This window comes from Nymphaea colorata, chromosome 6 (assembly GCF_008831285.2).
Source record: "Nymphaea colorata isolate Beijing-Zhang1983 chromosome 6, ASM883128v2, whole genome shotgun sequence".
In the NCBI taxonomy this organism is placed as follows: domain Eukaryota; kingdom Viridiplantae; phylum Streptophyta; class Magnoliopsida; order Nymphaeales; family Nymphaeaceae; genus Nymphaea; species Nymphaea colorata.
The window spans coordinates 22,162,759-22,189,324 of record NC_045143.1 but is presented as its reverse complement, the minus strand read 5'-3'; the positions used below and the strand labels follow the sequence as shown (position 1 = coordinate 22,189,324).

The following is a 26,566-nucleotide window of genomic DNA, read 5'->3' as shown; positions in this document are numbered from 1 at the left end:
ACACTATTTAACGTGGATCGGGCTCACGCCAGGTACCATGGCCCTAGCCAATTGAAAAAAAAATAATTTATGTTGAAAAAGTTAAAAAATTTTAGTTGTCATGTATTATTTGAATTCGAATTCAGTTTAGTCCTACTCGGATCCAAATGTTGGATTGTTCTCTCTGCTCCTAAAAAAATCCCCGTGGTTGAGAAGCAACTTTCTCTCACCTAAAGTGCATAGCCAGAGCTTGACAAAGAAGTCGAGGGAGTTGAGTTCATGCCTTTAGAAAATGATCTGCTGGCCAAGGGGGACTCCACTAGTTTTCATTACTAACCTGTTGGACCTAAGAAGAAATTTTCAGATCTCAATTTAGAGGCTGTAAAGCTAAGCCCACTTAATAACTAGCAAAGTCGTTGGTATCAGTTCGGACATGTGAAATTCAATTATTTAAATACAATCCCCAAATTATATCCTAATTTTTTCTATTACACGCTACCCTTTTTGGGGGTACCAAAATAGGTACGCTTTGGTGTCAAATCGGCCAATTGGCTCACGACAGACCCTGTACTCGGCGACCACTCTCGGTCGTCAATCTTTTTGTTGAACGGTGCGATATCCAAATCGGCTTTCTCCTAATCTCGCTAACACGGCCGTTGTGCTCCCCGTCAAAAGAAAGGCCATAGGCAGCCTTCTCAGAGAAGGACAGAGAGCGACATCGTCATAAACTCGGCTGAATCCTAGGCCGGTATCGAGAACAGGGCATTCGGGCCGCTCTGGCCGTTCACGAGCTTCACCCTACTTTGCCACTTCGCCGTTCGTCTTCACTCCCACAGTCAGAGGTGGAGCGGAATGACTGGTGAGAATGGTGGGCAGACCGTCGAAGGGTCCGGCGGCGGTGGGGAGGCTCCGGCGGAAGGGCCTTTGGACGATGTCCCCATGAGCGTTGATGGCCCTGTTTCCTCTAAGAAGGCCTCTGATGGGCCTGTCGGTGAAGGCGGAGAATCGAGCCGTCAGGGTGCAGGGGAAGGTGGGGATCTTGGGGATGTTAAGGCCGAAGGTGACGATGGGGGAGGTGGTGGCGTTGGGCGCGAAAACGGTGGTGGCGGGCAGTCTGAGGAGAACGCGCCTTTGAAGCATGAGGTGGCTGAGGAAGGCCCTCCGACTGCGGAGGGAACGAATCGGTTGCGGCCTGGTGATGCTCGGGTGGAGGAGGGCGACGAGTCTGGGTCAGAGGAGGAGCAGGCAGCGTTCGTGAAGGAGCTCGAGAACTTCTTTAAGGAGAGAAACATGGAGTTCAAGGTCCCCAAGTTTTATGGGGAGGGCCTGAACTGCCTCAAGTCCGTACTCCTCTCTCTGTCTCTCTCGTTTCCATCCGCTGTTTCCTCAATGATCCTCTTGTTTGATGCCTCTTTTTTTTCTTTCGGCTTTGTATTTGTTCTTGGGTAGGCTTTGGAGAGCGGTGACTAGATTGGGGGGTTACGACCATGTATGGAGACTCTGAGCTGCTGCTTTGTTTTTGGGGATTTCTGGTACCAAGCGGAGATATTGTATTCATGACAAGACTTTGTAATGGTGATATATGCAGGTTACTACATGTAAGCTGTGGCGTCAGGTGGGGGAATCTTTCAAGCCGCCAAAGTAAGTAATCATTTGGGAAATGCTAGGATTTTCTTGATTTTTTTTTTATCATGCTATTATTGTCATTTAGAGAAGCTCTTGCACATGACGGGTTTGGGTCTATTGTCTAAATGATCTCTCGGACATTCCCTTCTAACCATTATTTTGAAGCTGTAAAGTAATGTGATATTTCTAGTTTCGAGATTTATATTGGGAAGCTCAAGGTTTAGGATAATAGGTCTTACATGTGCTGGCTGGAGTTCAGGATTCTGCAGCATTGTGCTCCTTCTTCTTGCTAGAAGCTGATGTTAGACACTACCTGCGAGTGTATGCACGTGAAAGCAATATAACAGGAAGAGATTTTCCAGTTAAGATGTGAACGAGCGTTTTATGGAGAAAAACAATATGTGAATGATGCTATGAGTGAAAGGCACATGTGCATAAAGGCTATTAAGCCTTAGCCATAAACAGATTGCTTTAGGCTTTTCGTTTTAATCTCTTTTGAACTCAGAAAGGTACTTCTGGTAATACCCTTGAGCTGCAAGGCTAACCTTTTGCCTCTTGAGTAACCCACTACTCTCAGCCTTTACCTTATAGACTCATCTACTATCTAGATTATCTTTCATTTGGCAGACATTGTATTTTACAAGTTTTGCATTTCTCTATGGCTTTTAGTTCCATATGCATAACATCTGTCTAGCAAAGTTATAGTTTAATTTCATATTAGGTGGTTGCAAAATGAGAATGTATAACAATACATTCTCTATGCCTTGGTGAGACGGTGTCATGTCCCAAACTTTGACTTGTTTCTTTTAAACAAATCTGTGGTAGAATAAATATTGATTCATGCAAGCTCAAAACATCGTTAATTAAACATTAAATAAAATCAGGTACCATGACATTCAAAACAAACTACAACACACAGACACGTGGGTTTAGCCCACGTACCCGTGTCGATATGCGGATACGGGAATACGGATACGGGATATGGGGTGGATGCGTTTTGGATCAGGTCTGGGCCAGACCCGATCTGAACCAAAAAATGAAGTCGATTTGTATGATTTGTCCTGTTGTATTAGTTCTTCTCTTACAAAAAACAGTAGAAGAAGACATGTTTTTTCTCAGAACTATTAATTTTAATGTTTTTTTTCATTTTATCATTTTTGAGAATATAAAATTTGCTGTACCTGCGTATCCAAAAAATTTAAAAATTGTCGTGTCCGTACCCGTATCGTACCCGCATCCATGTGACAGAGAAAACAAATCATGCATTAGAGTGATGAAGTTTTTGGCCTAATAGTGGCCCATACATAAAATATAATTCAGGCCAATTGCTTCACAGATCAGAATTGAAACATAAATTTCCACAATGGCAATTGGCAAGCAATGCAGCCTAGACCATAGAAAATAAGGCCGTCATCTACCAAGTGATCAGGTGCTACCTGTAAAAAATAAGGGAAAGGGTTAGATCTCTCTTATATGATAGATACTCAAACATGCTCACAATGTAAAATTTAAATACATAAGATGGATATAAAGCCTCTAAGGTTGAGAAAATGTATGTACATTTCTAGACTACACTTGCATGGTTGTCATGGAGGGCCAACTAGAAGACTCTGTAGACACAGTACATGTGCATAAACATGTTTTCACCAAACAATCTTTTAGGATTGTAGGTGTTCGTAATGAAGCTTCTTGAGATATCTCAAACTGCCGCTGTATTAGTTATAGTCAAACCACCAACACAACCTGTCGTGGACGACCGATCTTCCTAGTTTCCAGGAGATGTCTTACTCTCCTAAATCACATAAGCAAACTTTGTGCCCTTGTTTTGCCCAATACATTATGGGTAATCCAATGCAGAAGAAAGAATGCATAGCCACAGTGTGCACATGTTGTGCCACACCATTTTGAGACACAACCAACAAGTGGGATATGCTTGCACTTGCATAAGCCAAGTCACAGGCAAAGCCTGTGTTATATTTAATGCATGTACCAATTAGATTACTTAGAGAGTCATATTTAACACATCTGTGAGCTAGATTGCTTACGGAACGCTAAACTCGGTTAACACAATTAAACAAGTCACAAGCACATATCCTAATAAGCATGATATTAGAATACAAGGCATACAACCTTGAAAGGCTAGGGCATTCAAACACTCATGTATGCCATTATGTGTTCAATGGGGCCCACTAGTGACACCCAGGAGGTCACTTTCAAACCTTACCCTGGCCATACACAAGATTTTTATCTGGAGGCCCTTGTGGTCAAATACATGCTTCATCCCATGTGGATGAACTTAACAAACTAATAATCCAGCTAAATTGAACCCTAATGAACCAATGAAATCCTATTCTTAATGTTTTCTCAAGATCACGGACTGCCCTCTTTGATGCAGTTCAAGCCTTCAGGCCCCCAGCCAGTCGCCTGTGATGTTCTTATTGGAGAAGCAAATTTTCATTATGTTGAGCTCTTTGATCACTGACAGAACAAGCTTTCCGATGACATATTTGCTTGCTATATTAGGACATCATAGTATAAAGAGATAGAATGAATAAATCAGGGCTTAACTTTAGGTTCACTGCCTGCTGGTAGATCAGGACCAGTTTTTGAGTTGTGGAGCTGACCAGAGTCTCAGTATTTTGGAGTTCTGGTTCAGCCCATGGATTCCTAACATCCGGAGCTTTCCAATTCCATATTGCATGTGTTATTTGGTGTTCGGAGCAGAAAGAGAGACTGAACAATTCAGGGGTTTAGTTCGAAACTTATGGCTTGTAGTTCAGGACCAGTTTTTGTCACTTGGGCCATAGCTTAACACCAACTCTGTATTTTCAAGTTCTGATTAAGCCCACAGATTCCTGATATCTAAAGCTTTCCGAAACCATCTTGAATGTCCCTTAGAAAGGAGAAAATAAATATTTATTTCTACACCTTGTTCCACATTTCCTATTAGACCTAGTTCAGATTCTTCAGAATAATGTGTCGTCATTTAGAGTGTTGGACTAACTGTGCACTGCAATCTGATTGAATTTTCCGGATCCTCTTTTGGCAAATAAACGTAGACATGTATAGCTTTCCATAGCCCCTTTTTACCCTATTCAGAGCTCAGATGGGATATCTACAGCCTTTCAGAGTTAGGTTGAAAGTATTGTCACAAAAAACGCCGTTTTTTTAAAAAAAACGCGTTTTTAACGCCAAAAACAGTTCTGCCGTATAATACCCGTACTATTTCCGTTTTTTAAAAAAAAAAACGTCAAAAAACAAAAAACGCGTATAATACCCGTTTAATACCCGTATTATACGTTATTTTCCCGTTTTTTGCTGTTATTTACCCGTTTTTTGTCGTTTTTTTATTAATTATTATTTTTTATAATTTTTAAGATGTTTTAAATGTTTAATTTTTTAAAAAAATTTGCCGAACTTTTACCGTTTTATTCCCGATATATAAAACTTTGCCGTATTATACCCGTTTTTTTACTCGCCGTTTAATACCCGTCCCCGTTTTTTGTGACAATAAATGAAACTTTCCATTATGTTAAAACCCAATTCATGAATAATCTATGTTGTATTTCTGATAATCCCATTGTTCAGGAGTCTTGTCACGGCTATATAAATCTTGAACCATGTCAACATGCATACAGACATGATGTCCTAGCTGGTTCTATGCCAAATTAATAAGTTCATGAATTCATTCTATTCACAAAATGTGCAACACTAAGACTAAATCAACCATGCATGGTGATATTCTTCATGAGCTTAATGTTCTCAAATATCTATTTCAGATTCAAAATGTACCTGTCTTTCGTATTTAAGTATTCACATATCACACTTAGGCATGCTTGATTAAACTTATATGTACATACATGTTTTCATGCTTCATTTAGGCACATACTAAGGTTAGTCCTGACTTTGAAATACAGTCTCCTTTGAACCAATCTTTTTTTTCTCCTTCTCGTTATAAATTTCCATGTGCATTTGTACATATTTTTCAGAAAATATATTTACACACACCTCTCCTTTTGCTCATTCATTTTCTCTTTCTACTGAAGCATCCCCCATATGAGTTCATCAAACATAAAACCGTGAGAGCCATGCTCTCTGGTTCCTATCTTAGTTTTCAAGGTGGCTAGGCACACTGCCTAAGCGCTCCTAGCCTAAAGAAGGCGTCCAAAAGGCGTTGCAATTTTGCTTAGTTATTTTTAATTCTAAAATGTTAGCTTTATGTTTTATGTGTCAAGTTAGCATGTTAGCAAGGTTGGATGAGTCAAAATCAACTTACCAAACAACAAAATAAAATGTTAATGCATTGGCAAATAATGAAATGCCAGGCTGTAGTTGGTTCTGGTTAATTGCATTGACTAATAGCTTTACGTTTTTCAAGTTGTATTTGACAAATAGTGAAATGCCAGGCTATAGTTGGTTCTGATCAAATGCCAGGCTTTCAACAATTTTCTGTGTATGGAGATTAGTTCCTCGTAACAATGAACAATAGAGATAGGATTGCATTCATCATATGGAGAGATGGAAGAAGAAATCAGTTACCAAAATTGATAGGACTGCATTCAAAGAATGGAGAGTTAGAAGAAGAAACCAGTTATGATAAAAGGTTTCACTGATGTAACAAGTTACAATATATACACAAACAAATATGGAACTCATATAAATGCTGGCAGAACACACAGAAAAACACTTTGAAACACATAATACACACAGTAAACACTTTGAAAACACACAGCAAACACTTGGAACAGAAAACACTTTGAAGGTGAAAAGTCACCTTCCATGGACTGGGTATGCTGGCATCTAGTCCGCCTAGGTGCCAACACCAAACCCCTTGCCTAAGTCAACACCAAATCCCTCACCTAAAGTCGGGCTGTGGACTCATGCCTAGTCCATGACTAAGCGTGGCCTAGGAGATGCACAACTATGCTATTTGTCCTTCATTCAGCACATGCAACAGATGTCTAGTTCTAGCTTTTATGACTTGATTTTTGCTGGAGTATACATTTCATTCTGATGTACTAGGTCCAGACCCTTTTCAAGCATTATGAATACATATAAGCTGGTCGGGTTTGTGATTCATTGATCATGTGTACATGATTGATTCTTTTAGCACCAAACTTCTTGTAAGTCCTTAAATCTTGTCAGTTTATCAGGTGTCCTGAGTTGTATTCCTCTACATTTATGCTTGTCAAACATACATCAGAATTTTAGAGCTAAATGCTATGCACGTGTTCAAGCATCCACCATATCTTGCCTAGGGTCTCAAAATGATAAATTGGCTCCTTTTCCTTGGCTCGTCTCCTTTTTACCTTGAAGTGAAACCCCACACCTACGTAGGTTAGGATCAGCATTATGTTCAGTCATATAGCTCATGTACTACTACAAAATAACGTACATCTTACCTTCCTAATCTCAGCCCAGTCTAGATGGAAGTGCAGCTCCAAAGGACCTTCAAGGGCCGTTCTCCACCCAAGCATCAGCCCAGTTTCCCTCTTCCTATCTTGCTTGTATTGAAGGTTGAGAATCAGTGTTTAAACTTAGGATTGTTTCGGCAATAAAAAAATTTTGGTCGGTAGTAAATTTACTTAAATGTTCCACCTATTGCAGATCCCTCTTCTCCCTTTGTTTGTCCTATGTTCGTTGCTAAGATCACTTGGAGATCCTTCACAAGTTGGCCAGCTTTTTTATCCTTTGAGCAACTTGGGCAGCCTCCTCTTTGATGTCCTTTCCTTTTAGAGCTGCAGCAAGACTCTTTACAAGCTGCACCCTGAGGATTTCTGTTGTCTTGTATGCTACTTCACCAAGATTCACTCAAGAAATAGCTTAATCTTAACTAAGAATGTGACTATTTGGTTTCCTTGTTCCCTTTCTCTTTTTCTTGATTTCCAGCCACCACCACCATTTTCCCCTCCAATTTCCTTTATGAGTGGTTGAACAATTCCTAGGGGGAAAATTTTATGTTAATTACTTTTTTGTCCCTACCCATCGCTCATAACCTCCAATCCAATTTTATTTATGTTGGTTTTTTTGGTGTTTTATGATGATCCCTTTATTCCTTGAATTTCACCTCTTTAAATTCATATTCAACTCAAAATCTGACTCCCTTGCACAATTATTTGTGTTGGAAAAGTTGGAATTCTTCTTTTGACTACCTTTGCCTTTCTTATTACACATGAATATTTCCAAATTTAGACGTAATTTGACCAAATTTGGGTTTGATGTTTGACTAATCTCTATAATTAATTGGGTTGAGTAATCCTTTCTTTAGTGTATGCAATATCCAAATTCGGTCCACATGAATACTTAAACCCATTTGACCCAGTTCTTAACCTAGTTTTGCTTTGATTTGACGAGGATTCCATCCCCTCTGACCTGCTCTATGAACCATCAGGCAGGTGGCCTCAGTGCACGTGCCACAGTGCATATGCACTGGTGTGCGTGTACTGAAGGGCGGTAGAAATGCTAGAGCCATTTTGGCCACAGCATTTCAAGGCCCCTATATATATGTCACTTTGTCAGGGCTTTTAGGCATGAAAATTTTAGGCAATTCATTCTGTAAATGGCCCGTCATTTCACATAGATTTTTGTTAACAATATTACAACAAATATCATAAATGCAATCATTTCTAAGGATGCAATCAGTATCCAAATCATGCATATGAGGTTCATTATTCTAAGGCAACAATTCATAAAGAAAAGAGCATTCTTGTTCATCTTTGGGATTCATTTCTTCAAAATCCTTTTTTATTTCTAGAAAGGTCCCCTTTCACAACACATAAAGTTTATCATTTTCAAAGTCATAACATCTAAAGCCTTTTTGACTTTTCTGATAATCATGAAAACACATTTCACATTTGATAGTTTTTGAAGATAACTTCTCACTTCTGTCAGTAAGACACTCTTAATTTATTATAATTTGGTTGAATGTTATAATGTTTTGAAATGGAGAAATATTTTCCAAGGTTTTCGAAGGTGTTTTATTTATTAAAGATGAAGTGTAGTTTCTGCCTAAGATTCTTTAGGAACACATTTTTGAAATAAGAATGGTCCTAGTTGTTTCAATTATATTTGTATGTTTTTGTTTGGCTAGACTATTTTGTTGAAGAGTTGTATGACACTTTTATGCAATATTCTACTTTCTTCAGTAAAGTTTTAATTTCTTTTTTAAATGATATGTCCCTCCTGAATCACTTCTCTGGATTAGTAGAGTCATTGGATTGATCTTTTACCTTATTATAAAAGATCTTGAAGGGAGTAAAAATGTCAGATTTGTTTTTAAGGAAACAAATCTAAACATATCTATTAAAAAATGTAGTATAAGAGGGACCAGCTTTGAAGATTATGGGTGGAGGTCCCCATGCATATGAACGAACCAATTGAAAAGGAAATTTTGATATAAAAGTTCTATTTCCAAAGGATATGTATTTTTTTTTGTTTCCAATCATACAATTGTCACAAAATCCTCTTTACAAACTTTTCTGGAAATAAGTGACATAGCATTTCATGCAAAAGATGGATGTATAATTTCTTGGCAATATTACACATTGACCTAGATAGGCCCTTACAAGCCACATAATTGAGATTCTTCTAAAGTCTGTCTAGTTGTTTGCTCAAATTAGTCATCCTGTATGAAACATTGTTTTGTGAGAAAATAATATTGCAACCATGATTAGTTATTTTTGGAAAATTGATAATAAGTTTACATTTATTTTTAGAGCACACCTACCATTTGGAATTTTGGAAAACATTTAGTTTTACATTTAGTTCAATATTTCCACAGTAGAAACAAAAGGACTTGAGTTGGTTTTACATCTTGATGAAGAAGTCTTATTTGGAGTAATATGAAAAGATGCTGTCAAATACAAAATCCAAGGTGATATACCACATATATTGGAGGCTGCAGCAGTGCTTGAGTAGAAGTAGTTTCTTTGAGGAAAAGGTTGTAGAGCATTCACCAATTCTATAGAGTAGATAGTAGATACCAATCCTATAGGGTAGGATTCCCCCTTTTTCTTGTGCATTTGTGGATTTTTTTTTTGGTTGAACTTTCTTAATTTGGGATGAATTTTGACTTTTGTATCCGCCTTTGTGACAGTGGTAGTGAATTATTTTTCAATTCATTTCTTCATTTTGTCATTCAAAATAAGGTGATTTTTAGGGTTTGGCATAATTTTTGGGTAATCATTCTTGGAGGCTGACAATGCTTTTTCATTATTTAACTGGCACAATTGTCCTACAATGCAAAGATGTTTTAACTCCATGAACTTGGGTCTAAACCTGATGTTGAACAAGTAGAATTTTTTTTCTTCTTGAATTTGTTCTTCTCCAAAAATAATATCTTTAGGATCTTGTTATTGTAGGTCAAATGTAAATAAATCATCCACAATTGGTTTAATTCTCCAAAATACTCTTTAATGGACTTCTCTCTTTGTTGAAGATTGGAGGTCCTTAATTGGACGTTGCCTTTATGAGCAACAGTCATGTTGTGCCTCATTAAGAAAATCTCCTGCTTCATACTTCATAGTATGCTTGAATTCGGCAAAGTTGAGTAATGTCAATACTATTGAGCAACCATGGGTCCATGACATAACTGTGTTCTAAATTGGTTATCAATCTTCTGTTCCTTCCGCTTATTCTCATAGTTGTTAACAACTTTTTTTGTTTTCTCTCACTAACTCTTGAGCTTGTCCCTCAATATTATTGTTGGGAATTAATTGTAGTTCCCTTTTGGAACCATCAATGAAACCTCAAAGTCCCTTTCCTCCTAGATGATGCTCGATTATGGAGGGCTGAGTCACAATAGAGGCGAGCTTAACAATTGGGAAGGAAAAAATGTTCCTTGTTCTCCATTTAGAATAACTAAAGAGAAAATAAGAGGGGAAATCACCAAGAAATTTTTCAGCAACAAGAGGTGCAGGCCTCTGACGAAAACTTTGCTGGTAGAAACTGCCACAATTGATAAGCAGCCGTCAAATCAGCAATATACAGCTTTGGCTGCCAAAAAGGAAACTGATTTGGTTCAAAAACATCTTTTGTCCAGCATCTGTTGCAGATTTATTCTTATGATGAAGTTAGCTAGAAGCTCTCTTCTTTTCCAGCTCTGTTACCATGTAAACATATAGATGAATAATCATTTACACCTCATTAACCCAAAGCTCACAATCACCAAGGCACATCAAAGTAAATAAAGGATTCTTAGTATCTTAAAGGGAACAACTTGGAAGAAGTGACGTAAGACTAGGGACCTCAACTCCTTATTTGTACAGCTCATTCTTGCTGTTGCAGGCTGTCCAACAGCTAGAATTCTAGCCTTTGGAGCCTGCGATGTGTAGAAGAGCAACAACAACACTTTAACAACAAAAAGAACATAAAAAAATACAGACACACAAAACAGAAACCTACAATATATATATAATATATGTGTGTGTGTGTGTAGAGAGAGAGAGAGAGAGGACTTTTGACAAGATATCTGCAGCCTTTTGATGGACAGGCTGTGCACATATAAATTTTGATGCGAAGATTGAAGTTGGACACTGGAAATGGATGTGGTCTCTGGTATTAATATTTATCTGCAATAATCATTTATTAAAAGGTGTAATCCACATGCTTCAAGTTGTTTGTTACTAGCTTTGTGCACTTGAGAAAGTACATGTCAGGGTTGTGTTATTGGTGTTGGGTTTGGTGGTCATGCTGGTCTAACCTGGGCTTGAAAACTATTCAGCCAATTCCATTGGATGAATCTGTTTGACCAGCTGATGAACCTATACGTTTTAGGGGATTATCATGGTTTGATCAACTATGAAAACTCTATGTTGCAAGTGGCCTGACATCCTGGACGTTTCTTTGAAACCTGGTCTAAACATTCCCTAGGTGGACAGGCTGGATCAAATTGCAGCTTGTTCGGATGCCATTGTCCATTGATATTATTGGTAGCCTAGCCATTGTTTTCCCCTTCTTTTGGCTTGCATTGGCATGAGAATCTTCCTTTACATATATCTTGAGGCTTTTTGGTTCCTTTGCCTTGTTCATGCTAACAATACCTTGCTATGAAGTGTGTTTTAAAAATTACTTTTGTTTTGTTGATCGCGAGTCTTGCTTTTTTACTTCTCACGTCTCCCACATTTCTTTTCAGTAGGTACGAAACTGTTATATTTGCTAACTACTGCATGTTAATAATACAAGGTACAACAAGGAGGTTTCTTCTAGCTGTAGCTTGTATATAATCCTTCATTCAATTTTTTTTTTTTTTTTGAGGAAGTTACTGAGATTTACTTCAAATTGGAAGATATTTCTTGGTTATTGCCCTCAATGGGTAACATGTCAAAATTTTCCTTCTGTACTTTATTGGCATTTTATCATTTCTCTTAAACTGGCAGCTTCTCATTTTTCAAGAAATGAGTGTGTTAGAGAAGTGTCAGAAGTACTTTCATGGGAACACTATCTTTCTTCTAATTCTTGGCCTAATAAGTTGGTTGTACTGCAAGCACCATCTGAACTTATCACCTTTAGGCATGCCTTTAGCTGGGCAACGCCACTAACCTTTTTCTATGTTTAATCGTTGATTTGAATATCAAGTGGTCTCATAAGTAATATCTTCTAGTGTCTTTTAGATTAATACCTCAGATTACATGCTAGTTGGTCATTTCATAATTAAGCAACTACTTTGTCTTTCAAATTAACCCTCCAAAACTCTGTTTTTACTTTGTATGTCATAAATTTATCACCAATTAGTGGTTTTGTTAGTAATGAAACAAAAGTGAAAAACTAAATAAATCTGTTTTTCTCTTGAATTGGAAAAACCACAAAACATCCACACGTTCAGTCCAGGTGCTTTATCATTAGTTCCTCAATTGTTTTTTTCATTTATATTCCTTGGCAGTCTCTATTTTAGCTAGGAAGATTATGTTGAATATTTTGGCTAGGTTTGCAACGTATAAGTAAGTAATATCCATTATCTGCAGTTTTTTCCTTCTACCATTTATTGTGATTTATAATCCATGTAAGGTTTTCTCTTGTAATGATGCATTTAATCTTTGGCATTTACATTTCAGGACCTGTACTACCATCTCCTGGTCATTTCGGATTTTTTATGAAAAGGTGATGCTGATGGCACAGATACATGCTTACTTTCTCTCTCGCTCTCTCTTTTGCTGGAGTGAAAGTAGAACACTGAGAAGGCTTTATTCTCGTGTCCTTGAATTTTGCAGTAAAATATTAGCATCTCCCCCGAAACAAGGGATCTTGCATGCTCTTGCACATATTCTCTTTTAGTTCTGTCTCCTCCCTTGGTGGATCTGTCAAGAGATGAGTTGAAGAAAATTGGTCAATAATTAAACCTCATTCAAGATTACTCTATTCTTGAGCAGTTGCCACCTGCAGTCGTGAACAATCTTACAAGATTTTTTATTAAGTCTCTAGGCGGCTCTAGTTCAATCTGGGAATTGGATGAAATGCAAAACAAATGGAGACCCTTTTAGTGGAACCTGACCCACTAGCATGGGAATGCAGTTACCAAACTAGCGACCTACTTTTGTGTGGAACTCAAAAGACTTATTTTTACATGCATCCTGGGATAGATTGATTTTCTTTTTGTGTTTTTTCTCTTTTTAATGTCATGGTTTAAGATAGCTAAAAATACATGTTTTATTTCCCTTTAGGTATACTTGTTTAGCAACAAAGTGCTGATAACTGGAATTAGGGGCTCCTTTCCTAGTCAAAATCTGATCTTCTTGGATGCTGATATTTTGTTGACTACTGTTTAGTAAATTAAACTTCCTAAAATAATCTATTTGGCTAAATAATGTTGCATAATGGGGCCTGGAGATTTCTTTTGCTAGTCAGGTCTGAAATTTTTTTGGAAGTTCTCATTTCTATGATAAAATTGCATTGTGGTGGTTGACCATGTAAATTAAGGAGTCAGAAACTCTGATCACCTGCATATCCCTCCCTTTAGCTATCTACTTTCTCTTGAGAGGGTATGTGTTAGTTTACTAGTTTAGTATTGTCATCTTCTCAAGCTGAAGTTTCATTTCAGCATGTATGGCCTTGGCCTTCATTCACTTTGCAAGTTAGTCGACTTTTTCCAGTTAATTATTTTTCTCTTCTTAGTATTTTTTAGATGGTAAGAAGCTTTTAATAGACATCAGCTTTTGGCTAAAAGTGATATAACTTGTTGGGCAGGCTCTTCTTGATTATGAAAGGCATAAAACACGTGGTAACGAGCTTGTGACAACTGCTACTTCAGTTCTTGAGCCCTCAGTGCCTGCTTCTGAAACTCAAGTGAGTTTTCCTTTAATATGCAATACGAAGTGTAGTATGTTGTTGCTTTGGCATGGGAGGATACTACAAGTATTGTAGTGTTTGTATGTTGTTCCTTGTGTGCCTACAATAATTTGAACGAGAAACTTGAATGTGAACATGTTTCCCATAACATGTCAAAAGATAATGAGGATGTTCAAAAGGTATTTGTTAAACAAGGGCTTCTTGCAACTAGCTAAGAAGTTTGGATTCATGACCTCCTAGTCAAATAAGGGCAAGATTCAGACAATTCAAACTGAAATCAGAAATCAGAAACAGAAACATATATAAAACAGGTAGACTATTTACATATTATATTAGAAAATATATATGGACTCCATACCTTGGTGTGTTGGGACTGACTGCATCCTTCACAGCAGCAGGCAGCAGCACAGCAGATTAACAGTACATAATAGTATATACATAAGTTTGTATTACAGAAAACACATTTTTTTCGAAAAAAACACGATAAATTAAATGGCTGTTTAAAACGTAAAAAAACGCGTTTTTTTTTAAGAAAAACTTTAAAAACAGCGTTTTTTTTCACTTTTTTCATTTTTTTCACTTTTTTTAATGCCAAACAGTTTTTTTTTTCATTTTCTATTTTTTATTTGTTGCAAATCTACTTATCTTGTGATGTTTGTGTTATTAGTCTCTTACTTATTTTACTTCCCCCCTATTTTTAGTTTTTTAAAATTTTTAAAATTTGCCATATTTTTTCCTTTTTTTTCAAGCTTGCTGTATTATACTCGAGAAAAACCTCGCCGTTTAAAACTCCGAGACGTTATTTGTGACTATACTTTGTAACAGGTATAACAGGTACATAACCATGCTAATGCATAGAAGTTAGATAATATAACATGTATATAATACAACAGGTATAAGTTATCCGTATAATACAATTATATAGTAGTATATACATATAACAAATATACAGGTTGTTGAAGCATGTAAAGATGGGTCTCGGAACTGGGTCTGGGTCCAGACCCGATCCAGCTTGTAGCCCTTGTTGGGCCTTACTTAAAGACTTGTAATCGTAATTTCTGGCGTGAATGAAGTTTTAAGAGAGAGAGTCTGGCGGCTAGTGGGCACCAGACCTCCTCACCCGTGGTTTTTCTCCCTCTCGTTGAGGGTTTTCCACGTTACATCCGTGTTCTTCTCGCTTTTACTGTTTCTACATGGTATCGGAGTCGTGACTAGTTTGTAGAAATTTTTTGTCGGCCGTGATGTTTCGGCCCTGACCTTTCCATCGCTCGCTGCTCTTATTCCGCTGTCGCCGCCACTGCTTCCATTGTTGCTGCTGATTCCGGCTGCAGCCCAGCATCGTTGCCCAACTCACGCCCGTCGTGCTCCATCGCCAGTGCAGCCCAACTCCGCCTTCTTTGTCGTCGCCCTAAGTCCCCGTCGCTCAAACATCTGTCAGCGCCTAGCGTCGTCCATCGCTCAGCGCTCACCGTCGCCCGCCATTTTGTGCTCCGTTGCTGTTGCCCCAGGCCTTCCTTGCTGTTTGTCGTCGTTTGGTGTGTGCCGGTTGCCGTTGTTCCCGTGAAGCCCGTGGAGATCTGTCGCACTGATCTGTCAGCTCCCTGCGTCACCACCCAACATCGTCCTGTCTGCTGTTCCCGATTGCTGTTTGTTGTTCCTTCTTTGTGCCTATTTCTTTGTTAGGCCTTTTTTGCTTTGGTGAACCTGACGTGGTGGCGGATTATCATATGAGGGAGTGGATTATTGACAGTGGTGCTACCCACCACATGATTGGTGATCCTAAGGTTTTTCATGGGTATAAGCTTTCGTCAGGAAAGGAACGAGTGTCTCTTGCCGATGGTTCTTCTATTTTTGTGACTGGAAAAGGGAGTCTCTCACTTTTGAATAAGTTCTTAGTCCACAATGCTCTACATGTTCCTCATCTTCCCTTGAACCTCTTGTCGGTTAGCAAGATTACAAAAGAGTTGAACTGTGAACTTATTTTTTCTGCTGATCGATGTGTTCTGCAGGACTTGGTGACAGGGAAGAGGATTGAGATTGGTTTGTTTTCTGAAGGGTTATATCGTTTACCTATGCGTGTCGCTACTGCCCTCATGACAACCGCCAGCAAAACAACGAAGAGTAGAGAGGACTCCCTTCAGTCAATTCTGCGTTGGCATGAGCGCCTTGGACACCTTCCTTTTGGAATTTTAAGACAGTTATTTTCTGATCTGTGTTTCAGGTTAGATATGACTTTGGTGTCTTGTGATGTCTGTCAGGCCAAACATGGTAGGGCTTCGTACCTTGTGTCTATCCATCGTTCTGACGAGGTGTTTGCCATGATTCACTCTGATGTGTGGGGGCCTTTGGGAATTCCTTCTTGTCATGGTTTTCAGTATTTTATCACCTTTATAAATGATTGTTCTCGTAACACCATTGTTTATTTGCTGAAAGACCGTAGTGAAGTTCCTACTGTCATAGAGACTTTCATTGCTTATGTGGAAACTCAATATGGAGCATCTGTTAAGACCTTTCGGTCTGACAATGCTCGTGAGTATACGTGCCAGTCTGTTGATAGCTTCTTTTGAAAAAAGGGAGTTGTTCAGGAGACTTCTTGTAGTTATACTCCTCAAAATTGAGTTGCTGAACGAAAGAATCTTACTGAATATGACTCAGGCACTTCTATTTCAACGTCATGTTCCAAAAAAATATTGGGGGGATGCTTTGTTGACCAGTATGTATCTAATTAACCGTATGCCTAGTCGTGTGTTGAATGGGCAGATGCCTCACTCTATGTTACCGGGGAGTCGTGAACCTTTCTCTCTTCCACTTAGAGTTTTTGGATGTGTTTGTTTTATTCACAATCATAGTCCTAATATTAAAAAGCTTGATCCTAGGTCGGTTAAGGGCGTTTTTCTAGGTTATTCCCCAACTCGAAAAGGATATAAGTGACGAGACCCTTCCACAGGTCGTGTCTATGTTACCAAAGATGTCACCTTCCTGGAATATGCTTCATATTTTGGTGAGAATTCTTTTCAGGGGGAAAGGTCTACAATGAGAGAAAAGTATTCTTCCAATCAAGAGATTCAGTTTAAAGATTTAAGCTATGTCACACGGACACGGCAAAATGGGCCACGTACCGGTGTCGACACTCCGACACCTGGATACCGACACTTGAACACGGCATGATACGTTTTGGATCGGGTCTGGGTCAGACCCGATCCAAACCACTTTACTAACCCGACATTCTTTGTTTTGTTTTTCTTTCTTATGACTTATAAGATTGGTCACGAACAATGTTTTGTTTGTTTGAGAATCTGAGACTTTCTTTCTTATGACTTATGAGATTGTAAGAGTGAATTATTAATTTAATGTTTTTATTTTATTTTATTATCCTTTTTATTTTTTTAGAATATAAAATTCACCGTATCCGCGTATCCTAAAATTTTGAAAATTACCGTATCCGCGTACCCGTACCCGTACCCGTACCCATAGGATACTCGTACCCGTATCCGTGTGACATAGGATTTAAGGAAGAGATTGAGGTTACTAACCCTCTAGAGCACAATGAGGATGATAGATGTTCAATTGTGGATAAGGAGAGACATGACCGTTTGTTTGGGTAGGTTTACTCTAGGCGAAAGTCGCCTGCGGTATGCGGTAGGACCCACTGATGAAGCTGACGAAGCGATGCCCTCTGGTCACAAAAATCCTACTCCAAATCCTAATGCTACTCCTTCCCTGGATGACCCAAGTCGTGCCCGAGAGATGTCAGTTGAAGGTACTCAGACAGAGGCTAAAAGTGAAGATTTACCCATTGCTCTTAGAAAGGGTGTCTGGTCATATACTCAACACCCTATTGGTAATTTCATATCTTATTCTAGACTGAGCAAGGATTACAAGTGTTTTGTATATTCTTTTTCTTTGGTTGTGATTCTTAGGACTGTTGCTGAAGCTCAAGGTAATTCCAAGTGGGCTGATGCGATGCAAGAAGAAATAGAAGCCCTGAGAAGAAACATGACATGGGAAGTTGTAAAGATGCCTGAGGCAGCTCACTTGGTTGGATCCAAGTGGGTCTACACCATCAAATACAAACCAGATGGAAGTGTTGAAAGATACAAAGCTCGTCTTGTGGCCAAGGGGTTTAGTCAGAAATATGAGATTGATTACTTGGAGACTTTTGCTCCAGTTGCGAAAATGAAGACAGTTAGAGTGGTTATTTCCCTAGCTGTGATGAAGGAGTAGAGGATGTACCAATTGGATGTTAAGAATGTATTTTTCAATGGCGATCTCGAAGAGGAGGTGTATATGCGTATGCCCCTAGGATATGAGGAACCAGAAAAATGCTGTAAACTAAAAAAGACTTTATATGGCCTCAAGCAATCGCCCAGAGCATGGTTCGAACGACTCAGACGAGTAATGCAACATTATGGCTACAATCAAGGGAATGGAGACCACACTCTGTTTGTGAAGAGGAAAGAAGGGAAAGTCACTCTGTTACTTGTTTATGTGGATGACATGATTGTTACAGGTGATGATGAGGATGAAATCACAAAGCTAAAAGTGTTACTGGCTGCTGAATTTGATCTCAAGGATCTTGGTAAACTGAGGTACTTTCTTGGTATTGAAATTGCTAGGTCCAGTACCGGTCTTGTGTTAAATCAACGGAAATACACACTAGATCTATTGGAGGAGACCGATAAGCTGGGGTGTAGACCAGCTTCTACTCCTCTTGATGCTGGGCACAAGTGGAGCCTTAGGGATGGGGAGTTGCTCTATGAAAAAGCCAAAGGAAGATATCAACGTCTTGTTGGGAAATTGATTTATCTTACCCTCATTCGACCAGATATCACTTTTGTTGTGAATGTACTGAGTGAATTCATGTATGCCCCGACTTATGCACACTTTAAGGCTATGGACAGAATATTGTGCTATTTAAAGAGGAATCCTGGCAAGGGGCTCTTATATGTGAAACAAGAGCCTGTTGAGATCAAAGGGTATTCTGATGCTGACTTGGCAGGTTGTGCTGATACTAGAAGGTCTACCTCAGGGTACTGTGTCTACTTGGGAGGAAACCTTGTTATCTGGAGAAGCAAGAGGCAAGATGTGTGTTCTCGATCTAATGCAGAGGCTGAGTATAGAGCTATTGCTATGGTAGTGTCAGAGTTACTATGGTTGAAAATATTGCTAGTTGATATCGGGATAGAGATTGGAGGACCTATGAAGATGTACTGTGACAACAGGTCTGCAATCAACTTAGCCAATAACCTTGTACTACATGACAGAACAAAACATGTTGAGATTGATCGCCACTTTATCCGTGAGAAGATTGATGCTAAAGAGTTAATCTTACCGTACATGAAGTTTGAAGACCAAACCGCTGATGTATCCAAATTGGGCACGTTTGATATGTATGCCCAACTTGAGGGGGAGTGTTGAAGCATGTAAAGATGAGTCTTGAAACCGGGTCTGGGTCCAGACCCGATCCAGCTTGTAGCCCTTGTTAGGTCTTACTTAAAGACTTGTAACCCTAATTTCTGGCGTGAATGAAGTTTTAAGAGAGAGAGAGTCTGGCGGCTAGTGGGCACCAGACCTCCTCACCCGTGGTTTTTCTCCCTCTCGTTGAGGGTTTTCCACGTTACATCCGTGTTCTTCTCGCTTTTACTGTTTCTACACAGGTGTTTCTACACAGGTATATATAGGATGTACTTAAAGAAGACTTATCAGGTAGAACGTATTAAGTTATATAATATCACAGGTATAGCAAAGTACTTAAAGAAGATGTAATAGAATATAAAAGACTAACAGTATTTCCATGGACTAGGTGTGCTAGCGCCTAGGCACCAGCACATATCCCGTCACCTAAATGGTGGCTAGGCCAGCCTAGGCGCCAGCACATGTCCCGTTGCCTAGGTAGTCCACGCTTAGGCGACGCCTTGGCAACATAGCTGTGAAAAACAGTCACCATAAGAGCATTAGTAACGTGATCTCTCTCTCTCTCTCTCTCTCTCTATATATATATATATATATATATATATATATATATATATATATATATATATATATTCAAATTTCAAATTCATCGGTTCAACATGTCTATAGATTTGGTTTGTTAAAGATCAATTCTGAATAACAGGAGTTGAATCTGTGAAGATATTTTGGTCATCCGAAAATAATCATAGAAAATCCATCAAATTTGGTAAGCCTAGAACAAGGTGTGTTTTGATAAAAAAAACAAAAAACAAATAGTTAATCTATAGGTTTTGGACAATGTTGAATACATCTGTAGATTCTATACTGTTGGGTCATGTCAAAGCAATTTCGTTTGTGTGTCACAAACTTGGTTATACATATAATTGACAATAGGAGAGAGAAAAAGGGGTGGAGGGCCTCGTTTATGCTAGTAGAAATATGTCATCTGAGAGGGCATTCCATGTTCCCCAGCCACAGTTATTTTCAGTGGATGCACCATACGTAATTAGAATATCCAAAACTATAAGATTGAAAAATGAAAATCGTGGAAAGCTGATGGATTGGGATTTTATGAGCCAACAAATTTAAGATTCTTAAATAAATTGATTTTGCAAAAATCTATCTGCACATCAAGTTTTGTGGATTTTTTCTCATATACTTTTAGACATTATGAACACATTTGTACATATAGGTATGTGTGTATGTATTATATATTGGTACCTATGTATGTATTGTGGGGAGGAGTGAAGCTAAACGCTGTTTCTTATAAGAAAATGGGAGATGCATTTTGCAGAGTGCCGGAAACCAAGCACCTGGATCAGGTAGAGCTAGAAGGGATGCTGCAGCTCGTGCAATGCAGGGCTGGCACTCACAGCGTCTTCTTGGTAATGGTGAGGTTGGCGACCCAATTATTAAGGTGAAGATTTGGGAATCTCTTTTGACACTCTACTGCATGCCATGATTGCTCTATCATTTCATCTATTGCTTCTTGTGTTTTCTGTCTTTTACGGTTGTTCTTTTCGTGTAGGATCGCAGCTCAATTTCTTTAGCTAAACGTGAGAAGCAATTGAAGAATCTTGGTATTTTGAATTTTCTCTAAAACTTTAGCTAAATTTAGTCATCGGTACATTTCAAAGCTCTGGCATTTTTTTGCAGGGGTACTTAAACGCAAGAAGCTTTCAATTGATAGGGTTGCAAAGACTATGCGACCAAAGGCGCCAAAGTCACAGTTAAGTCTATGCAAGTGCTTCTTTTTTTCTTTTGTTGCATGCAATTTTGAGTGAAAAACAATTTGGGGTATGGTAGCCAAGGCATCATCTATACATATCATGATATCAATGTTTTAAAACTTGCAAATCAATGACTCGCTTGCATCGCCCCCATACTGGACAACCAAATGCAGGGACTTGGCTCTATCTAAAACTCAGAAAAACTTGCCAAAATTTGTTTGACTCACCAAAGGCCAAAACTCATTTGACTTGCCTAAAATTTTATTATAAATGTTATAGTTATTTTCATTGACATATTGCTCCTTGATAGTCAATTATGTTCATTATGCAACTACAAAGTAGCTTAATGGTCTAATTTCGTGTTATTACATGAATAAATAAAATTTAGTCACGAGTTGATGTTGCTTTTCCTTTCTTTTGAATTATACAAGTAATCAGGCCATGTTTCTACCTTTTTATGTTAAAATGCAAAGCTATGTATCATTTTTATTTCAAAAACAATAGTTTACAAAACCCAGCCCCAGTCATTGAGTTGACCCACTGAGTCACAAGTTGTTAATGGATGAGTAGAGCCTGGAATCACTTGATTTTAGAATAACGATGCATATATATAGACACCCGCACATACACGGGCACTTTTGCTAGAGAACTAAACATGAAAAAATGTGTCAATATCCAACCTGAAGCGCACTTTTTTCCCATGGCTTAAGTACTCGCTGATGTTACTTGGTTTGAAAGTTTAATTGAGTTCTTGCTCTAGAAAATGATCTGTGTGACATTGTTTTAGCAAAAATACAATTTGTACAATATTATATCTATTTGCCACTTTGTACCAGAAGACCAGATATACAGACTGTCGAGTACTTTATACATGATTCTTTATTTAATCGGATCTAAATCATCAAAATCAAAGTTGGAGCAGGTTGGTCAAGGCCTTAGGGGCCTATTTGGCAAATGAAACAGTTTGTAACTGTTCTGTGAATCTGTCCAAAAGTTGGTGCAAATTCGAATAACAATTTTCAAGGTATTTCATGAATCTACCCCAATCTTTGGGCCATATTCATGGAACAGTTACATACTATTCCGTTTGCCAAGTGGACCCTAAAGGACTAGTTGAGACTAGTCAGTCAAGACGGTTGACTAAAGAAAATCAAGGAGGTCAAGAAATAAAATATTTAAGTTGCTGAAAGCAAAAAGATATTAAATTATCATTATGAGCTAAGTAAACTGCATAGTTCACCCATTGAATCTTAAATTGCATGACGATAATTATATATATGTAGATATGATGAAATAGACCCGACCACTGGACTAGTCACCCAACTAAGCCCTGGTGACTTTCAGGGCAGGGCCTAGTTGCCAGACCAGCACTAGGCTGGACTAGTGCAATAGACTGGTCAGTGGTTTGACAACCAGGGTTCAGACCAGGCAAACAATTTTAAGTAACTGACGTTATGAACAAGAGGCCCCTCTGCTAAACGCATGCATGATAAAGAGCAAAACCCAAATTATTTTAGACCATGCCCAATTGGAGAGGAGCTGTTTCGCATACCATGTCTAGTTGTTGTTTCAAGCCAAATCCAAACTCATGTCCCAAGCATGCATCTATAGGCAAACTTGCAGCTCTTCATCTTGACATTTTTGTTGTCATGTGGCTGAATTCGAAGGTCAGTTAATGTTAAAATAATAGTGTATTGACTGCTATATTTTAGGTGTTTTAGGGAAAGCGAGTTTTCAATTATAGTATCTTGGCTGCCATGCTCACAGGATGCTGTCCATTTTGGCCCCAGTATAGTTCAGAGTCTGCTGAAGTCTCGAGCTAGAGTATCTTTGTCAATGTTTTTTTCTTGAACTCTGTTATTAAATTCCTGTTTGGATTAACAACTATCTGACATTGGAAAAGAACGTGTCCTATAAATTGCAGATTTAGTGTTCCTCTTAGTCTCTAACTGAAGGAAATCCTTACCCTCCAGGACTTTTCATTTTTTTATTCCCCGAGTTTCACCACTTATACTTGAAACTTGAAAGTAATTATTTACTGGTCTCTAGTAAAGCTTCTATTAATGAAGCTGTTCTCTATAATTTGTGTATCCATCTTTCTTTTTACAGAGTAGGAACCATGGTTGTTGACATCGGACAGAGTGCAGATTGGGTGAAGGTCAACGTGAGGAAAACTGTAAGTTGCGTTTTTAAAAAGTTAAAGTTTTATCATGATTGTGTATATGGAAAGAGAGAGCTTGCAGTGATCTTCGGTTCAGCTTACAAATATCTTTTGACACCTTCAACAGAAAGACTGCTTTGAGGTTTATGCTTTAGTTCCTGGGCTTCTACGTGAAGAGGTAAAGAATCCTGCCGTTCCAACTATGGTGCTTCCTAGTCAATAACTAGCTCTATAGCTTGACGTACTGGTGGTTGCTGCTTCTTCTTTAAACTGTTTACTGAACAGTGAATGTTGCGTAAATATGTTGTTCTTGCCACTGCATGCATCGAGTTTTAGTCAAGATTATTGGAAGGTCATTATCTGCATTTTGTCTTGAGTCAACTGCAATTAGTCTAATGTACTCAATTTATGGTTTTTCATTTGCATGGTGCATGATTATTGGCTAGCTTTTCCCAACCATAAACATTAATGAGATTTTTCAGAAAGGTTGAAGACCTAAAGTATGAAAATACAGTCAGTAAGACCCCCACCAACCTGGCTAGGTGGTCCGGCTTAGGCTTAAGACCTTTAATTTAATATAAAGATCAAAAGTTTGACAACCTGGGAGTCTGGGACAGACTGTGGTGTAATCTGGTAGCATCTGCCTAACCACAGACAGCTTTCTAATAAAAGAAAATACAGAAAAAAAAAGGGAAGAAGAAATGGTACCTGCAACTTGAAATTTAACTTTCACTTTGAATTGTTTATGCCAGCTATGGATAATAATTTGAGTCATTCCTGTTTCTGAAGTGAGATTGATTGCATATTTTCAGGTGGCAAAACTTGGAATGTAATTAGTAATTTTTCTTTGGATTTACCCCATATAAATGTTCAGCAGCAGGACATCCCGTGGAATATCCAAGGGAGTAGGATGACATTTCCCACCTGTTCAGTGAGAATGAAAAGGAAAGAAAAAATCGTTAGCCTGCTTCTGGGCGTATATATTTAGTAGAACAGAATTTTTTGGTTCTAATAAACATGTAAGAATGAATCTCTTTTCCTAAAAAATGCCAAGAGGCCCAAGACTAAGAAACTCCGATTATAACTAGTTTATAAACCAAACTGCAGAAAGCAACCGATTACTTAATGCTTGCCAAGATGGCACGGGTAATGGGGATACTTTAATGCATATAATTCTTCTACACCAAAATTCTTCTATTATTTGGTGTAGACTAAATCCCTTCCGCATGTGATCCTTTAAGATGTTCGTAACATGATATTTGATGGTTCAGGTGCGTGTTCAATCAGATCCTGCTGGGCGGCTGATTATATCAGGCGAGCCAGAACAGATTGACAACCCATGGGGCGTGACACCCTTTAAGAAGGTCTCTCTTTTCTGCTTTGAAGTATGTTGTTTCGTTTAATTTTTCATCTTTTGGTTTCCTTATGCAAGTTGGGTTTGTTTGCTCTAGGTGATTACGTTGCCTTCACGCATAGACCCGCATCAAACATCGGCAGTTGTCACCCTTCACGGTCAGTTGTTTGTCCGTGCCCCTTTTGAGCATTCAGAGGTTTAGTGGGCGAAATCACTGAAACTAACATTCAATAAAAAAGGAGCGTGGGAACTGAGAAGGGAACCCTCAAAACACATCTTGTCAACGTTTTCTTTCCTCCAGCAGGGCTCTGAAATATTACCCTTCAGCTATTTATGCATTTTGGCAAAATATCGGGTTAAGATTAGGGCTGGTAAGGAAGCAACACAACCTCTTGTTCAGCTTATTAAGCACTTGTTTGTAATTGTTTCGATAAGAAGACAAGCTGAACATGCGCTTGTTCATATTCATAAACAAGCTGGGTATGGACACAGGGAGATCGCCCTCGCCAGGCTGATTATGTGCTCTTTATATATTTCTTACCTAATGTATCATTTTGTCTTTCAATGTGTTTTGGACTTTTGAAGAACTAAAATATTCAAGGTCTCTAAATACACAAAGTGGCAAGGTAATTGGAAGAAGCAGGGAGTGTAAGCTGAAGATCGCCGGTGGAGACAGTCCTGCCAAATTCATAACTTGGTGTTTCCTGACTTTCATGTTGACATTGTCTTTGTCCTTCAGGGTTCACCATCAACACTCTCTCTCTCTCTCTCTCTCATATATATATATATATATATAATTGACAGCCCTCGGGTATGTTAATTAGCTACAGTCTTTATTTATTTATTTATTTTTTTGCTAAAAGCACCTACTGTAGCTAATGCCCTTGTTGCTGAAAGTCTGGTCGATTTGAATTCTCTTTATATATGTGTGTGTGTGTGTTTTTTAATCTAGTGATTTTTTGAGTCTTGGAATGTCAATTTCATTTGGAAAACTTATTTTCATAGTATGGCACCAAATAATGTATTCCCCAACTCAGCCTAAGTTTTAGTTCTCTACGCGTTCGATGCTCTTTCCCTGTCATCTGGGTTGAATATATGAGGGTGGATTGGAAATTTGGTTGAACATTTAGAAGTTTGTACGAGTGCGAAACCGTACGATTGAGATCCACAACCTTCCGGTGTAAAAAAAATATTAAAAAATAGCTTCGATAATGGGGTGTTTTGCTCATGTCAGACTGATGGGATCAAAATGTGTTCAAAACGATTCTTCCTGCACGGATTCAGCAATATTCATTTTTATTGTCGTTCTCACGCGTATTTTGTTGCTGAAAATGTTAAGTAACTTTGTTTAGATTAAAAAAGCTAATATCGATTGAGTTGCTATTACTAGGATGCAATAATTCTGTTGTTATATTAAGAAGGGTTTGCAATAAGGCAAAGAATATTGTGATCATTTTGACATACTTTATTAGGCATATACCTGCATGATAAAGGTTTTCAAATTTTCACCTAAATAAGTTTGCTGCTTAAGACCATTTTTTTTCATTAGTTTCATCTTCCTACAAAAGATAGGAAGACCAAGATATTTATAGCTAAGAAAGCCTTGTTACCCTCCCAACACCTCTAGAATAAATCTGAACTTGTCATCATGAATATGAAAAAAGAAAAAATAATGAACTTTTTTTGTTCCCAATTGGACCAACTCTAATCTGTTTCTCTTCAAAAATATTTCCTACATTTCCAATGAAAGTCATCTTACCTTTAGAAAAGAGAATGACATCATCTGCAGAAAGACTTATTGCAAGATCACCTATGTGAAGGGCAGTATACCGAGGGAGTTTTCTTGTTTAAAATTTCAACGTTCAATTTCCACTTAAAAATTTCTATCGTTGCACTAAATGAGAGGGAGTTATTTGCCTTTTAACCTCTCCAAGTACTAAAGAAATCACTTCTTTTGCCACTGACCACAACTACAGAAGGAAT

At 38.3% G+C, this 26,566-nt stretch overlaps 1 protein-coding gene across 2 annotated transcripts; it reads left to right on the top strand.

Moving 5' to 3' along the window:
* The first annotated feature begins 646 nt into the window (after window positions 1-646).
* LOC116256023 (AT-rich interactive domain-containing protein 3) lies at window positions 647-25,148 on the top strand. Of its 2 annotated transcripts, none has more exons than XM_031632150.2 (12): window positions 647-1,319; window positions 1,429-1,468; window positions 1,568-1,620; window positions 12,657-12,702; window positions 13,786-13,884; window positions 20,633-20,755; window positions 20,867-20,894; window positions 20,995-21,067; window positions 23,178-23,244; window positions 23,357-23,407; window positions 24,501-24,593; window positions 24,681-25,148. In XM_031632150.2, exons 1-12 carry the CDS (start codon window positions 832-834, stop codon window positions 24,783-24,785), a joined length of 1,266 nt encoding a protein of 421 aa, XP_031488010.1. In that variant the 5' UTR covers window positions 647-831; the 3' UTR covers window positions 24,786-25,148. The 2 variants fall into 2 exon arrangements, with proteins under 2 accessions (XP_031488010.1, XP_031488008.1); XM_031632148.2 differs by having other exon boundaries at window positions 648-1,319; window positions 20,867-20,918.
* The last annotated feature ends 1,418 nt before the right edge of the window (window positions 25,149-26,566 follow it).